This window comes from Xiphias gladius, chromosome 6 (genome assembly GCF_016859285.1).
Source record: "Xiphias gladius isolate SHS-SW01 ecotype Sanya breed wild chromosome 6, ASM1685928v1, whole genome shotgun sequence".
Classification (NCBI taxonomy): domain Eukaryota; kingdom Metazoa; phylum Chordata; class Actinopteri; order Istiophoriformes; family Xiphiidae; genus Xiphias; species Xiphias gladius.
In genome coordinates, this window is record NC_053405.1 from 7,193,883 (window position 1) to 7,207,882 (window position 14,000).

Below are 14,000 nucleotides of genomic sequence, written 5' to 3' on the forward strand. Positions count from 1 at the left end.
AGTTTCATATTGCAGGGGTTTCGTGTACCTTGGGGTCATCAAACTTACAGGCTTAAAGCATACGGGACCCATCCGAGCTCAGGTGAACATAAATAATTAAAAAACACAGAGAAGGAGTCAAGTGGTGTTTATGTGACAGTCGCAACACACTGCTTCAGTAGCCGGAAAACGGAATTTAAAGGCTTCTATGACCACAGAAGCAACTATGTCACCCCCGTTTCCTGCCCTTCCCCTTTTTCTCCCCTGTAATAGTATTTCTTAATGCCTGTTAAAGTGAAACCTGGAAGGGAAACTTGAGCCCCCCTCCATACTCTGCAGGGCTGTTTACAACTCTTTAGCAGACCCCTGCGGTTTAAGAGCCCGCAGGGGCCAATGCAACTAATTCACTTTTAAACGGCAACTGCTAATGAATTAGGTCAATTTGGCAGAGCTCTCCCACCGTGTGAAAAAAAGCCTACCCGGGAATGCATGCTTTGTATACACCCCGTTGTATACAATAATAGTCATTGTCCTTGTTGCATGGTGTCTAATCCCAGCCCATTCAGAGCAGCACTTAAGATTCTTGGCATACTCCCATGCTCATTGCTACTCGTGGACTTAATCCCCCCCCTCTCTCTCAGAATCAGTCAAGTGTATGGCTTAACCAGATCAAATGAAAGCAAGCTAGCCCTGCTGCAGAATGGCATTCCAAAGCGCAGAAAGTCAGGAGAGAGAGCCTCCAAGGTTGAGTTATATAAGAACAGACTGACCCTGCTCGGTGTCTGTCTGAGAATCTGTTGGGTCTACACAGTGATATAACAGGAGGATTTCTCTCAGGAAGTAGTGACTTTAAATGCAACCCCCCCCCCCACCGCCCACCATTGTGCCTGGGAGTACTGTTTGTTTGTTCTGTCCTGCAGTGTAGTTTGAACAGACTGAACTCAGGCAGTGTTATATTTCATAAATAAATCAGTTTTATTTGGAGCATATAAAATTAAATCATTTTACAATTTATTCCAGTATGACACATAATATCCAAATAAAGTAGCTACATTTTTTTTGATAAATAATATTAATAACAATAATAAAAACATTCATTCATCCTTTGACATGTTTCGCTTTGTCTTTGTCATGAAGGGAGTTCAATAGCTGCCACAAAACATGAACAATAATGCCCACGTCAGGAAGGAATGAAACCGCACGCTTGTTAAACAAGTTGGGAGGTTACATTTCGGTGTCTTGTTCTTAAGATACAGGATGGTATGCTAATTGAAGTTGCGCATGTGCATAACCACATATACACACGCAAGTCTACGGTCTGGGTCATGTCTGATGTAAAGGATCAAAATATACACAGTGAATTGATATCAGCGACTAACGTTAAATGTACAAATATTAATTACATCTTGCTCCATAACGAAGCTACTTCGGATGCTCCATTAATATGAAGCAGTTCTTATTAAGAATGCTGACGTAGTCACAGCAAACAGTGCACTTCATTAAGTCCTCATGATGTAAGCCCACAATTCCTTGGGAATCTAGTTACAACAAGAAGCTGGTAGTTGATTGGCGGTCTATTTACACCCCTGCACCCATCTGGACTGCCATCGGCTGCCAGTGATGCTGACGATCTCTTCCTCTTGTTGAGGGGGTTTGCGCGTGCTGCACCAATCAGTCTCTGAACTTGTGGATGTCGTTGGAGAGGCGGTAGAAGGGGTAGGAGGCTTCGTTGGCATGGGGACAGTTGTAAGTGCACTTGCAGGACTCGATCATCATGATGTTCTTGTTGAAGGTCTCGCCATCCTCGCAGCGGAACTTGACCCGGATTGTTCTGGTGTCGTGGGGGCTGCAGCAGCGCCCGTCCACGCAGGCTCCGCAGTACTTAGGCCTGTACTTCTTCAGGCTGGAGCAGCCGGCGTAGGTGAACTTCACTGGCTGACTGGACTTCTTGGTTCTGCTACACTTCTTTCCTTTCTGCAGAAGAATGAACAGAAGGGAGATGGAGGTCAGTTTTGCACTCAGACCAGGCAGTGATGTATTTTCAGTATCGTGCATGCCTTCATCCCGTTCAGTCACGGGGGCTCAAGCTTACCTTCAGACTGGAGTAAGGTGACTGGGTGCATGGCCGCACTTCACAGATTCTCGACTCTTTGACCAGCTTGCACTCGCTGTTGTTGTTGGTGACTCTGGTGGAGATGCCAGTTCCACAGCTCTTGGAGCACTGGGACCAAGGTGTGGTTTGGACGATGCACTTCTGGCTGTCAAACATGTGGACTTCAGGCTGTGGTCTGAATGCTGTGATTAAAAAGGAATTTGAAGAAAGACAAAACAAAACATCATATTAGCAACTTAAATTTTGACACATTTTAAGATCTTCCATGAATGTTTTCCAGAAAAACAACAACCCATATCATTTCCAGAATGAGAGACTGCTTCTTACCAGGTAGAGACTTGAGTCCTCCCTTGACAATCGCAATGAGCTCATTCCTGTTGGTGAGGTCTCTTTCCAATTCATCAGTCATTGTGTCTTTTCCAAAGATCCTCTCCAGGATGTCTGTCTCCTTGCCATCATCGCACACCCACTCCTCGCAGCACTGGCCTGCAACCTTGACCAGCCTGGGGTTGGCACAGCCCAGGTTGGGTAGGGAGAGCTCCTGTGGGCACAGCGGGACACAGCCCACTGCCCCGTCGATGCATGTGCACTGGTGTTTACAGTTGGGCTGGAAACTCTCTCCGTTCTGGTAGATCCTGCTATTGTACTCGCAGGGTCTGCCCTCTGACTTGGCTGCAGCGGGGAGAAAAAACAGGAGGAAAGGAATGTTATTCTTTCCTGCTCTGCTCAGAGACGTCTGCTGAAGACCATCACATGGCTGCCAGATAAAGATCAGTTAAACTGTGAAATTCTTCAGGCTGCCTGAGGAGTCTCTTTCCCTCCACAGTGGGCTGTCTGTGCTTTGAGGTTGAGACTAAGTTTCCCTCCTAGCTGCATTCCTCAGTGCTGAAATCACACAGGTTCCCATACTCCTGAATTAAGCTCCCCTTATTTAAAACACACACACACAAACAAACTTAAGACTAATTCGGACATGCACATATGGAGCTGAATGATCTTTGTACATACCTCGGCAGATGCCACGAGTGGTAGCAGCAGCAAAGCTGGCCCCAAAGTTACACTCCAGCCCTTTAGTGTGGTCACAAGGCTCGGTCAGGCTGCAGTCCTCGTTCAGCTGCCTGGCGCACACTTTGCAGCAGCCGCAGCCGTCCAGGACGACGCTCACGCCGGGTGCGCACTTGGGCATCTCCAGCGGACACTCACACACGGAGGGGCAAGAGGCGGCGGAGGCGGGGACCTGCGCAGCCAGCAACAAAAGCCCTTATTAAAGACTGAAACCTCTGAAGGCATGCCCCACAGGAAACCTCACAACTACGGGAAAACTCTCCCGGCATTTCATCCCCTCAAAAAGAAACATTTGCCCACTCTCCTCTCCTTAGGGCTGAATTCTAACTGCTGAAACGGGTCCCTTTCCCACTGAAACAGAGAAATACTGTGACTCACCAAGTTCAGACTCCCAAAGAGGGCAACGACAACGGTGAGCATCAGCATCTTGGACAAATTTTTTTTCTTGTGCGCGTTCAAGAGGAATCCTGTTCCCAGTTTACGAAAAGTAGATATAGTCTGCCTTCGGAGGAGTCCTTAGGTATTCCCTCGCTCAGTCGTCCGTCTCTCTTGACTTGTCTCTAGTTTCGGAGGCTCCCCTTGGAGTAGACGAAGCTCTCGGTAAAGCAGTTGCAGTCTGCCGAGGTCCGGCCACCTCCGGACTTTTATACCGTAGTGGGAAGCTGACGTCGTTCCTGGGCTGCCTGCTGAACTGTTCCCAAACTATGCGAGGAATGTTTCTCGGCGCATTTTCCATCCAAGACCTAAGCTCCACCCTGTCTAAACCTTCCTCTTCTTTCTTTTTCAAATGGATTTTTCCCCCCTGGATCCCATCTGAACACACTTTTCCGTCTCACATTTTTCCCTTCTTGTTTACCCCCCCCCCCCCCCCTCCCCTTTTCTTTTCATTTTCTTCCTCTGCGTGCTTCTCACATCTATCAAACCAAGTTCAATAGAACTTTTTCTGTAGCAGCAGAGGAGTTCATGCGCTTCGTTGTAACTTTTCGTCTACACGGCAATAAGACAACTCGGGGGGGGGGTGTTTGCTTTCTTTCTTTTTCCCACTTTGTGCGCAGATGAGCGAAAGACGGGATTTCCTATTTTATAACCCGCTGGTTTTTCGGCGCATCACTCGGCAGGTTCTGCGTTTTGAAACACGTTACCCCGCGATCAGAGTAACGTCCCAGGGTTCTATGAAAAACAACAAGCCCGAGAGGAGTCTAACGTTACTACGAGCTCATTTCAGGGTCATGTATACCCCCCCCCCCCCAGTATGAACGTTAGACCAGCGCTGATTTCCGTGTCAGTAATGCTTTTGCTGATGAAAGCAGTTCGTTAAAACAAAAGAAAAAACTTTTAATAAGGCTGCTGCAGTGGCCACCTCTGAAGGTTTCTCTCTGTGAGTTTTAGAGGTGTGGGCAGAGATACCTTTCACAGTGTCTATTTCTGGCTCTCCCTTTTTTCTTTTTTCCTTTTTCTTTTTTTCAGAGAAGCTAAGCATTTCCAGATGCGCGGCAGAGCTCAGACGTAACAATATTGCCATATTTGGTATGGCAGTAGTCTGCATTATTAACATATTTCTCTCCCTTTGGCCAGCAGACCACAAAGCATTCCCGACAGCTTAAAGGCTTGTTAAATATGTTCTTCACGCAGGGAAATTCCTTCGCATTCATTCCTTGAGGCAATTTGACTGTTTCACGCAATCTGTCCATCACTTTTTATTCCAGGGGGGGGGGTGAAACGGGGGTCCTGCTGTAGGTGAACTGATCCAATTTTCCACCAGAGATGTTGTGGTGTTAGTGGTGGTGGGGGGGGGGGGCACATGCTTGGTCTTTGTCTTCACTTTACTGGGGGGGGGGGGGGGTGTCAATAAATCCCCTACCCCGAAGTTTTCAGATTAATCCCGACTGATGAAAACATTCACGGGGGGGATGCGTAAAGTCGCAACATGAAACCGTTACTATTGCCACGAACGGCGGGCAGGTCCTCGAGAGGACGTTCTGCGTGTGTTTATTTGTGTTTATAGGGAATCGGACATCTCTCTGCGTCTCTCTCCCCCCGCAGCCTCCCGCGCAGACCGAGCATACAGACACACCGACGCGGCAGCACTGAACCTGTCGGGCGAAGAGCCTCTCCGGTGAGTCTCGGCGCTTTCTTGTCTTTCTCCGTTTTTGTTTGTTTGTTTCTAAAACTGGACTCTTAAAAGACGTCTCGGCGGAAGCAAACAGCTCTCGATTGTGTTGTTGTTGTTGTTGTTGTTTTGCCCCCCCCCCTTTCGCGTCGCTCCCTACCCGAGTTGGTCGGGCTGACGCCGAACACCGGCGCTTTTCCAAACTGAGCTCCGGGAAAGGTAAGGGTTTCCCACGCGGGCTGTCTGGGCGTAAGGGGGTTCGATCTCGTGGACATACGTTCACACTTCCCGTTCGGGACACTAGGTGGTGATGTGTGGGGCTATGGCTTTGTGGATGGTGTGTTTTCATGTCAAGAGCGACCGGTGTCCAAACAGAACGGGTCACACTCAGGAGCCACCACGCTGCTGATCCGTGTAGCCCGCCGCTTGTGTGTGTGTGTGTGTGTGTGTGTGTGTGTGTGTGTGTGAACAGGAGGTGTGCCTGCGTGCCTGAGTGTGTGTGTCGGTGCAGCCCGTTTGGACAGGGGGTGTGTCCGCGTGAGCACGTGTTTTCCCCTCTCTCGTGTTTATTCCTTGGCTGTGTTATGCAAATGTGCGAGCCCCCTTTGCCCACGTAAACATCTCATCTGGGATCCTGCGGGGGCAGCCCACCATCGATCTCGCGCGTCAACATCAGCGCTACGCACCGTGGCGAGGACCAGTCAGCGTCGGGGCCACGGTTGGAAAAAGAGGTCTGCTAGGGCCCTGGCGGGAGTTTTACAGGGTTTAAGAAAGAAAGAAAAAAAAAAAAAAAAAACCCAACCCTGGTAATGTCATCTGTCTCGCTTTGGGCTTCTAGACAGAAGAGGAGAGAGAGTGAATTACAAACTGGCTCAAGTAGTTTGAAAGGCACGGGGGACATTTAGCAGGCGGGGCTGGTTGAACAACAACACGGTACCGGTTGCATTATGGGAAGTGTAGGATGCAGTATTCTTTGACCTTGGCCCATACAAGGAGCTAAAAGTCGGGACATCCCGAGCACCCATTCTGATCCTTCTTTTCTCAGGGTCCCTCACAAGTCTCCCGACCTTGCGGAGGCGCGGCACCAAATTGTGCTGGACTACCCCTTTAATGTCTGTGGACCGCTCGGACAGCAGGTCTTCTGTCATGTTTTGTTGGACCGTCCTCCCCTGGGTTGACCTGAAGTATCCCAAGTGTGCATGAGCGGGTTTGTGCGCGAGTCTGCCTGCGTGTACGCGTCTGTTATGGCAAGAGGAAACAGTTTGGTCATTGTGCGTCAATGGAGAATAACATTCATTCCATAATTACCCATTCAGCTCAGGAAACATTCCTGAAGCCGGACATGTTGCTCTGTGTTGTAATTGTCCTGTCAAAATAGTTTCCATTAAGGCTGTCTGAGAAGGCCCCCCCCCTCCATCACACGCACATGCAGTATAGATGCCCCTTTGCCCCCCAAAACTGAGGCCGGGGGGGGTCTTTCCTTTACAGAAATGGCGGCCTGACTACGCCGCCATTCCTGTAACGTGGCTATCTCGGAGCAGCCTGGCGCCCTCCAGCTGGGATGTTGACTTAACGTGTGAGCGGCGGTGTGTTGGGTTGTGTTGTGTTGTGTTGTTGTGTGTTGTGGCCCCAGTGTAACGGAAACCCACGCTCGCATAACACCACGAGTGCTCACAGCAGAAGAGAAGCGGTTCTCAGGAAGTCGGTGGCGAGCGGCCCTCGGCCTCCTAAGCAACAGATGGAACAGAACAGGACCGCCCGGCATGTTTAGAAAAACAGATTCCTATTGTAGTATCTCCAACATAAATGTCACAGATGGTATGCAGCTTTTATGAGCAACACTTCCTTTGTCTGTCAGTTCATGGTGCGGGAGGAAGTCCTCTAAATTATGGGTCGTTCTTGTGTAAGCGGGGCCAGAGATAATGCTGACGATTGGAATAGTAGGCCAAGTTCTGAAGAAATATGAAAGGCTGTGGGAGGACATAGATTCACAAGAATTCAGTTCCATTCTTTTTTTGTTTAACTTCGGTTGGTAGGTTTTGCTGATTCTTTAAAAGCGGAAAAAAGGATTTTAATCCTTCATAATCTTGTTATGGTAAAATTTCTTCATATGCTGTGATGCGTAATTTCTACCTCCAAGATTATTTTTGGTTCATGCAGTTTACGCTTGAAAAGGGCTTTTTTTTCCCCCTCAAAGTAATCAAAATAATCTTCCAAAAGTAAAAGAAATATTCTAAAAGTAGTCCACCCCCATCTGGGATCTTGTGCAAAAAACCAAGAGAAGTCGGTTCATGCCTGCTGTACATTTCCCGCTTATTGCCGTCGTAATTTTCAGGACATTTTTGACACACGGTGTACTTTCAGTGTTTGGTCCCTTCAGTAGGATTGTGGCCGGTGTTGAGCTACAACGTGTTGAGGCTACAGTGGTGAAGCTAAAGGCCACAGCAGAGGACACTCAGGCCCGTGGCGCAGCCCGCACAAGTAACGGGCAACGGTGGAAACGGCATCATGAGCGAAATGTGTAGACCAGAATTTATAAGGCGACGCTAACATCAGCTGCAAATATCACACATCAGGAAGGTGCTACAACACATTTACAAAAAAACAAAAGAACTGGTGTGCTGGCAGAGATGAGAAAATTTAAAGGATGGACGTAGCAGCTTACCCTCTTCTTCTCTGTCATGATGGGGAATCTAATGTAAAAAAAAAATCACACGTGTTTCCTTTACAGCCATCTTTAAATGCCCCGCTGCGGCAACATATTGGCTTTTTTCTCCCCTGTGGACTGTTTTATAAGCGGAGAGCTAGCTTATCCGTCATACTTGTGTTAATGTAAGGGCAGCAACAAGAGAAAGCAGCGACGCTAGGTGTTCAAGACCCGCTCAAAGCGGTTTAACAGTCCTGGCCGTGTGTTTTGTTTTCGGGCTAGATGCCTTTTTGAGTGAAGTCATCAACCGTTGGGACGGGAACTTGACTGACCGAGGGAGGAAAAAGTGCGGCAATACACTTTGCTGACTGATCGAAACCTGGATATGTGGAGGCTGTAAAGGTAACAGCGACAAACGGGCAGAAGTTCAACCTAATTTGTTTTGTTGCAGGTGCAAAAACTGGTCCAGGATGACCAAATTATTCTGTTGATTGGCTAAGGACATAATTCAGATGAGAAGCTTCAATATCTCTACTCAGATATGATGTAACTTGCCCAAAGCCTGTGGAACAAAGAAGGACAAATCAATCCCAGTGAAACAGGGTCAGTTAAACACCCACATACTGTCAGGACATGAATGTAAAAATCTGAGGGATCTTCTGGGCCTGTTTAAGAAAAAAAAAAAAAAAAAAGACAAAAGAGGAGCCTTCGGTTTGTCAAAACATGTAATCAGCAGTTATGATTACGCGGAAACATGTCTGCCGTTTGTGTCTACATCAATTACAGGAGAGACAAGCCCCCGGAAAAATTCTCTCTTTGATACTCTGACACAATATCATCAATCCAGTGCAATTCTTTGCATTCCAGGAGTGACTGTGTGATGCAGCGTTGTACTTTTTTGGTGTCCAGTTTCCCCTCAACCAGCCTTGTCTAGTTTTAGATCCCCCAACGTGCGAATACATTACTTAAAGGAGGAGTCAGAAAATCCCATGGAAACACCGAAACCACAAAAGTGGTTAGTCACCAGAAAACACCAGTGTGATAGTCTGTCTTTCAGTACATCGCGGTTTTCCCGAGCATGTCTGTGGCCCTCAAACACACGCGGTCACGAACACAGTTTCATTTGAAAATGGGCTAGTAATTTCCTTAAAGAGGTGCAGTTTTTAAGCGAACTGTACTCAAACAGGGGTAAATAGTGCATTTGTTTGGAACTATTTTCAGCCGCGGATTATTACACATTTTGTGCAACCAGCGAGTATTTGCAGCAGCAGAAGCAGCAGCACGCTGTATCTTGGATTCGATGTTCAAAAGAACTCGCCTACCTATAGTATCCGTAGCATCTGTTTCATCTTTTGTTTGGGACTTTACTTGCTCCGAGGTCCTTTTAAGACTTTGCTTTCAGTTCCCGGCGCGAGTGCACGTAAACAGCTAAACAACTCGTTTTTGGACAATAGTACGTGATGATAATGTCACTGCATCCTTTCCTCTAAATGAAACTTCTCTCGTCCATTGCTGTTGAATGCTGAGGGACGTCTTGTATATGACCCCAACTGTAGCTGCTATCCTAATGTCTCACATACAGTTGTTTCCATCTAGAAACACCCATTTGTATCATTTCATCTCACGTCAGTTCTTCTCTTTATCTTCTGCGGTGATGAGGCTTATGAATCTGCCTGACTGCCAAGAGTTAAATATGCTCTGTGCACCTGTGTAATCATGCATGTCTGTGTCACCTCAGACGTCTCCAATCTCATCATGAGTCCAATCCTACCAGACAAATAAAGAGGTGCTGCTTCTGGTGCCGCAGCTGGAGCACGGTGCCTGCATTCACTCATTTTCTTTTATAGCCGCACAATGCACCAGCCAGGTGTGCCTAAAGAATGAGGGCCTGCCTTCATCTAGAGTAACCCAAATTCCTCAGCATGGAGAGAAAAGAGAAAAGAGAGGGTCTTTTCTTGGGCCACGTCCATCCGTGATGAGAAATGATGGAAAAAAAAAAGAAGAGGTCTGGGTGGGGGCAGGTGTTAGTGTTGAGAGGAAGGTGGTGGTGGGTGATCCAGGCTGGAACGGAAAAAGGAATGTGGGGCTCCTGGAATGTTTAGAGCAGTCGGGGATAATTGAGTGAATCTGGAACAAGAAAAGACAAACCGAGGTCCCGCGGTGGAAGAATGTGCTTCTGGGACGTCTGAAGAAACATTCCATCCATTCAGACAGCTTCACCGGGCCCAGAACCTTCCTTAGATGGCACCATGGGGAGTTTAACCCGCCCCCACCCACCCTTCCACTGCTCTTCCTTTCACACTCATCTTGCCTTAGGCTTCACACACTGCAGGACAAGCAGAGATCCCTCTTCATACTGTATATACTCTCTGCCCTTGACGGTTGTGTACATTTGTGGAAGTCTGCCAAGAGTGAAACAGTTGCACATGTCTTCAGATTCTCAAGTTGGCGAACAGGCGTCTGCTCTTATAGTCTCTTTCCTGCTTTTTATTTGCAGCAATTGAAATGCATTTTAACAAGGCGTTGGAATGGAGTAGGGTATACTGTACACTTCTTACTCTACTGTCTTTATGTCCTCCGCTTTATGCAGGTCCAGATATGATACTATCTTTGTAAAGGTGGTCCATTCCTCTCATTTTTCTAGGCAAGATCTCCCAACTTTTTCCTCAAATCAAAAATCAGTTTTCCTCCAAAATATCCCTTGCTGTGTCCACCCATTTGTTTACGATGTTATGCTCTATACCACTTTTCAGTTATTGTCTTCTTGCAGGCAACCAGTCAGGTTTCACAGAGATACTGGCCACTTCTTAATACTACTTCTTCTGTAATAAAACAAAGATAGAATATCTTGAGGACCCCATAACCTTTTTAAAAGGTCAAACAATGTATTTTCCCAACATATGTCAATCTTGTTACATGACCAGAGAATGTGCAAATGATTGGCGTCCATGTGTTCACGCAACTTCCAACACTGCTGCTGAAACTTTTTGTTCTCATATTCTTAACAAATTGTTTCCTTTGTTCTTGATTGTCACTTAACTAAAACCATGCAAAATTTGAAGCAAAGCACCCCGTATATAAGTCTTAAAATACGGGAATATTACAGTGGTCCAAAAAAAAAAACCATTACAGTAGAGATCAGGCTGCAAGCAACAGTCATCTTGTCATTCATTGATTAAGCTAAGAAAAAAAAGACAGAAAAAAGAAGAAAAAATGGTGGAAAAAGACGATCACAATTTGCCAAAGCTCCTTTTTATTTTGTCTCACCAACAGTACAACACCTAGATCTATTCAGTTTATATATATATATATATATATATTCAGATATAGTCTTGGTAGACGTATTGCACTTTTGCTTGAAAAATGACTCCATCAGCCATTTGTTTCAGAACTAACTGGGGCCCCTTTAAATATCCCCACAAGTAACAATAGAAATAGGGAGAAAACAATATGAGATGTATAGTGACATCTGGGGAGCCCTTCGGAACCCTCTGTTGTCGACTCTTCGAGGGGGACCGCCAAAGCCTGAGAGATTGTGACCCGCCTGCTCTACTCTGCAGACCCGAGGCGCGGGATCGCCCGAGCCGCTGGGCTCCGCGCGTCCCTCGACCGTCGCTCGCTGGGCCGGGCGCCCTCCCCGAGCGCTGCACGTGACTGGTCGGCGAGCGTCGCCGAAGCGCTGTCGCCCGCCCGGAGGCTGGAACGGGGCTGACTTGACACCGTCTGCGGCAGGGGCTACTGTAAATAAAGAATAAAAGCCCCGCAAAAAAAAACAAAAAACTAACGGGGAACAAATAAGCAAGCCGGGCAGCAGCTGGTTAAGTGATAGTAGTTTCTTTCATTCATTCGCTGAATTGTCTGTGAGGGTGTTTTTCAGTCCTCTTTTTTTTTTTTTCTTTTCTTCCCCCCCCCTTCAGATTTGAGCGTGCCAAGTAAAGAGAGAGCAAAAACATGGCTGGTTTAATGGCAGGTTTCGCTCATTTCACCCACGCCGTCGTCCGGGGAATCCCCGCGTCCCTGGCCAAAGAAGCGCTCCGGAGCAGCCAGTCGGAGGTGGACCTCGCCAAGGCACGGAGGGAGCACGAGGCGTACGTCGAGGTCCTGAGGACGAGGCTCGGGCTGGAGGTGGTCGAGCTCCCCGCGGACGAGTCGCTCCCGGACTGCGTGTTCGTGGAGGACGCGGCCGTGGTGTGCGGTGACACGGCGCTCATCACCAGACCCGGGGCGGAGAGCAGGAGGAGAGAGGTAGGAAGGTGCCAGCGTATGTTCCGCAGCCTGATTCATTAAGCCGAAAATGAAAAATAAATAAATAAAAAAAAGTTTGATGGGAGAGAGGATAGGAAGGCGCACCCCCCCCCGCCTCCCCCCAGTTTGCCTGTTATTCTCACTTGACATGCAGTTAATGAGCTGCAGGGATGCATGCTGTAGTGGTGAATACCAAAGTGGGTGACAGTCTGTAGGTGATTATTAGCGATGGAATTCAAACAGGCAAAAACGATTCCTGTAAAATCACCGGTTTCCCCCTCGAAGCCTTTCATTCGCTTCACAATTAACCCAATTAACGCTCACTCCCGCTGTGCACCGCCAAGCGGGGTCTCCTGCAACAAAAAACAAAAAAAAATGCGCTAAACTTGGGGTTTTTTTTTTTTAGTGGAGGGTGCACCCTCCGCTGGGCCAACATCGCCGAAGGCTGCACGAGTCACCAGCGTGGCCACATCGAGACCATCATCATTTTAACCATATTGTTCAACACCGGAACGCAAAAGGGACGTGGTGATTAGGCGTCAGGCAACGCCCATTTCAACGACGACAATGCCTTTTTTATTTTTTATTTTTCCAAACAATATGTGCTTGTCCCGCACCATAGATCTTCTTATTCAGGCAGTAGTTTGAAAAAGATTCAATTTCTTTTTTTTTTTTTTTTTTTTTGCGTATCTAGTAGTGTATACAGTGCACTTTTTGTGGTAGTGTATGGTTATCATTGTCTGTCGTCACCTTTTTATTGTTCGGAGGTTGCCAGTAGAATTAGTTGGACGCTCCTTCAAAAGCATCCCAAGAGGTCTCACTTCACAACTCAAACAGTAATTGCCTGATTAGAATCATGACAAGACCTAAGGAGCGAGTAAAAAAAAAAAAAGGAACAAGGAAAAGAAAGGGGCCTGTAGTTTAAGAGCGGACAGGATTTACGACTGCTGACATGAATGAATTAAGGCATTTTTTTGAAAACAAAACAACAGCATGAGTGCATTCAGTTGCCTAGTGAGGGTAGCTGCAATGTAGGGTAGCCGCGCGTGTGTGTGTGTGTGTGTGTGTGTGTGTGCGTGCGTGCGTGCGTGCGTGTGTGAATGACAATGAGGGTAAACGGTAGGACAGCTTCTGTGAAAGCCCCTGTCATGTCACATCAGAGTCACTTTACTTGGATCACTGGTGATAATGGTCCCCCTTCATTGGCGGCCGGGAAATTGATTGAAAAGCCTGGTGCTGCTACCTCCCGCCACCACTTTTCATTTGTGCTGAACCTGGTGCCAATTACATTTGCATGCACATGTATGTGCAAGCCGCATCAGCACTCCGCCAAAAACCCTTTCTCACATTCAAATTGCGAAATTTTTTCACATTTCACACAGCGATGGTAATAGTTTGGCGTCTCTACCGTATTCTGCTCACGGGAGACGTGAGCTGTGATTGATGAAAAATTGGCAAACTCCGAGGCACAAGCGCATAAATAACGTGTTTGCGAAAACAGGCCTGTGAAAATCACGGCCGGATTCCAGTGAACGCTTAAGTATTTATTGTCTCGGGGAGAAGTAGAAGGGATTCAGCTGAACTGGATGTTTTTGTTCGTAATGAGATGTCGTTTTCATTATTACTGTGCGAGTTGAAGTGCCGTGGCCGGCTGGATGCGCTGTGAAAAGTCAACAAAATGACGCTTGCCATCGAAGTGAGAATGAAGGCTTTTGTTCGACAGTTGAGGTAATGTAGTGGCTTGAGGCTGAGAGGCAAGGAATGGTGATTTGGCTGGTAATAGGGCCCATCAATGCCATGGCCCATGGTTCTGGACTGTTTATATCTGCACACAGAGGAGA

At 47.4% G+C, this 14,000-nt stretch overlaps 2 protein-coding genes across 4 annotated transcripts in view; one reads left to right on the plus strand and one right to left on the minus strand.

Moving 5' to 3' along the window:
* Window positions 1-968: 968 nt before the first annotated feature.
* Window positions 969-3,792, minus strand: ccn1 (cellular communication network factor 1). Its single transcript, XM_040129521.1, has 5 exons — window positions 3,536-3,792; window positions 3,101-3,329; window positions 2,420-2,764; window positions 2,072-2,274; window positions 969-1,953 (listed from the first exon to the last, which is right to left on the minus strand). The coding sequence occupies exons 1-5, from the start codon at window positions 3,581-3,583 to the stop codon at window positions 1,651-1,653; spliced, it is 1,128 nt and encodes a 375-aa protein (XP_039985455.1). The 5' UTR covers window positions 3,584-3,792; the 3' UTR covers window positions 969-1,650.
* A 1,307-nt stretch (window positions 3,793-5,099) lies between these two features.
* Window positions 5,100-14,000, plus strand: part of ddah1 (dimethylarginine dimethylaminohydrolase 1) — an 81,216-nt gene continuing 72,315 nt past the window's right edge. Inside the window, exons 1-3 of one of the 3 annotated variants that reach the window (XM_040129585.1) lie at window positions 5,100-5,273; window positions 8,197-8,316; window positions 11,832-12,159. In XM_040129585.1, coding sequence (XP_039985519.1) covers window positions 11,866-12,159 — 294 coding nt within the window. In that variant the 5' untranslated portion in view covers window positions 5,100-5,273; window positions 8,197-8,316; window positions 11,832-11,865. Of the gene's footprint in view, window positions 5,274-8,196; window positions 8,317-11,708; window positions 11,732-11,831; window positions 12,160-14,000 lie in introns of those variants that run through there. The other 2 variants (XM_040129586.1, XM_040129588.1) reach the window with 2 other exon arrangements.

Bases quoted from the DNA above. Each gene is read 5' to 3' on its own strand.
- ccn1 (XM_040129521.1), bottom strand. From the start codon at position 3,583: ATGCTGATGCTCACCGTTGTCGTTGCCCTCTTTGGGAGTCTGAACTTG. The intron at 3,330-3,535 runs GTGAGTCACAGT...CTGGCTGCGCAG, and splicing joins TCTTTGGGAGTCTGAACTTG to GTCCCCGCCTCCGCCGCCTC. The intron at 2,275-2,419 runs GTAAGAAGCAGT...TTTTAATCACAG, and splicing joins AGGACTCAAGTCTCTACCTG to CATTCAGACCACAGCCTGAA.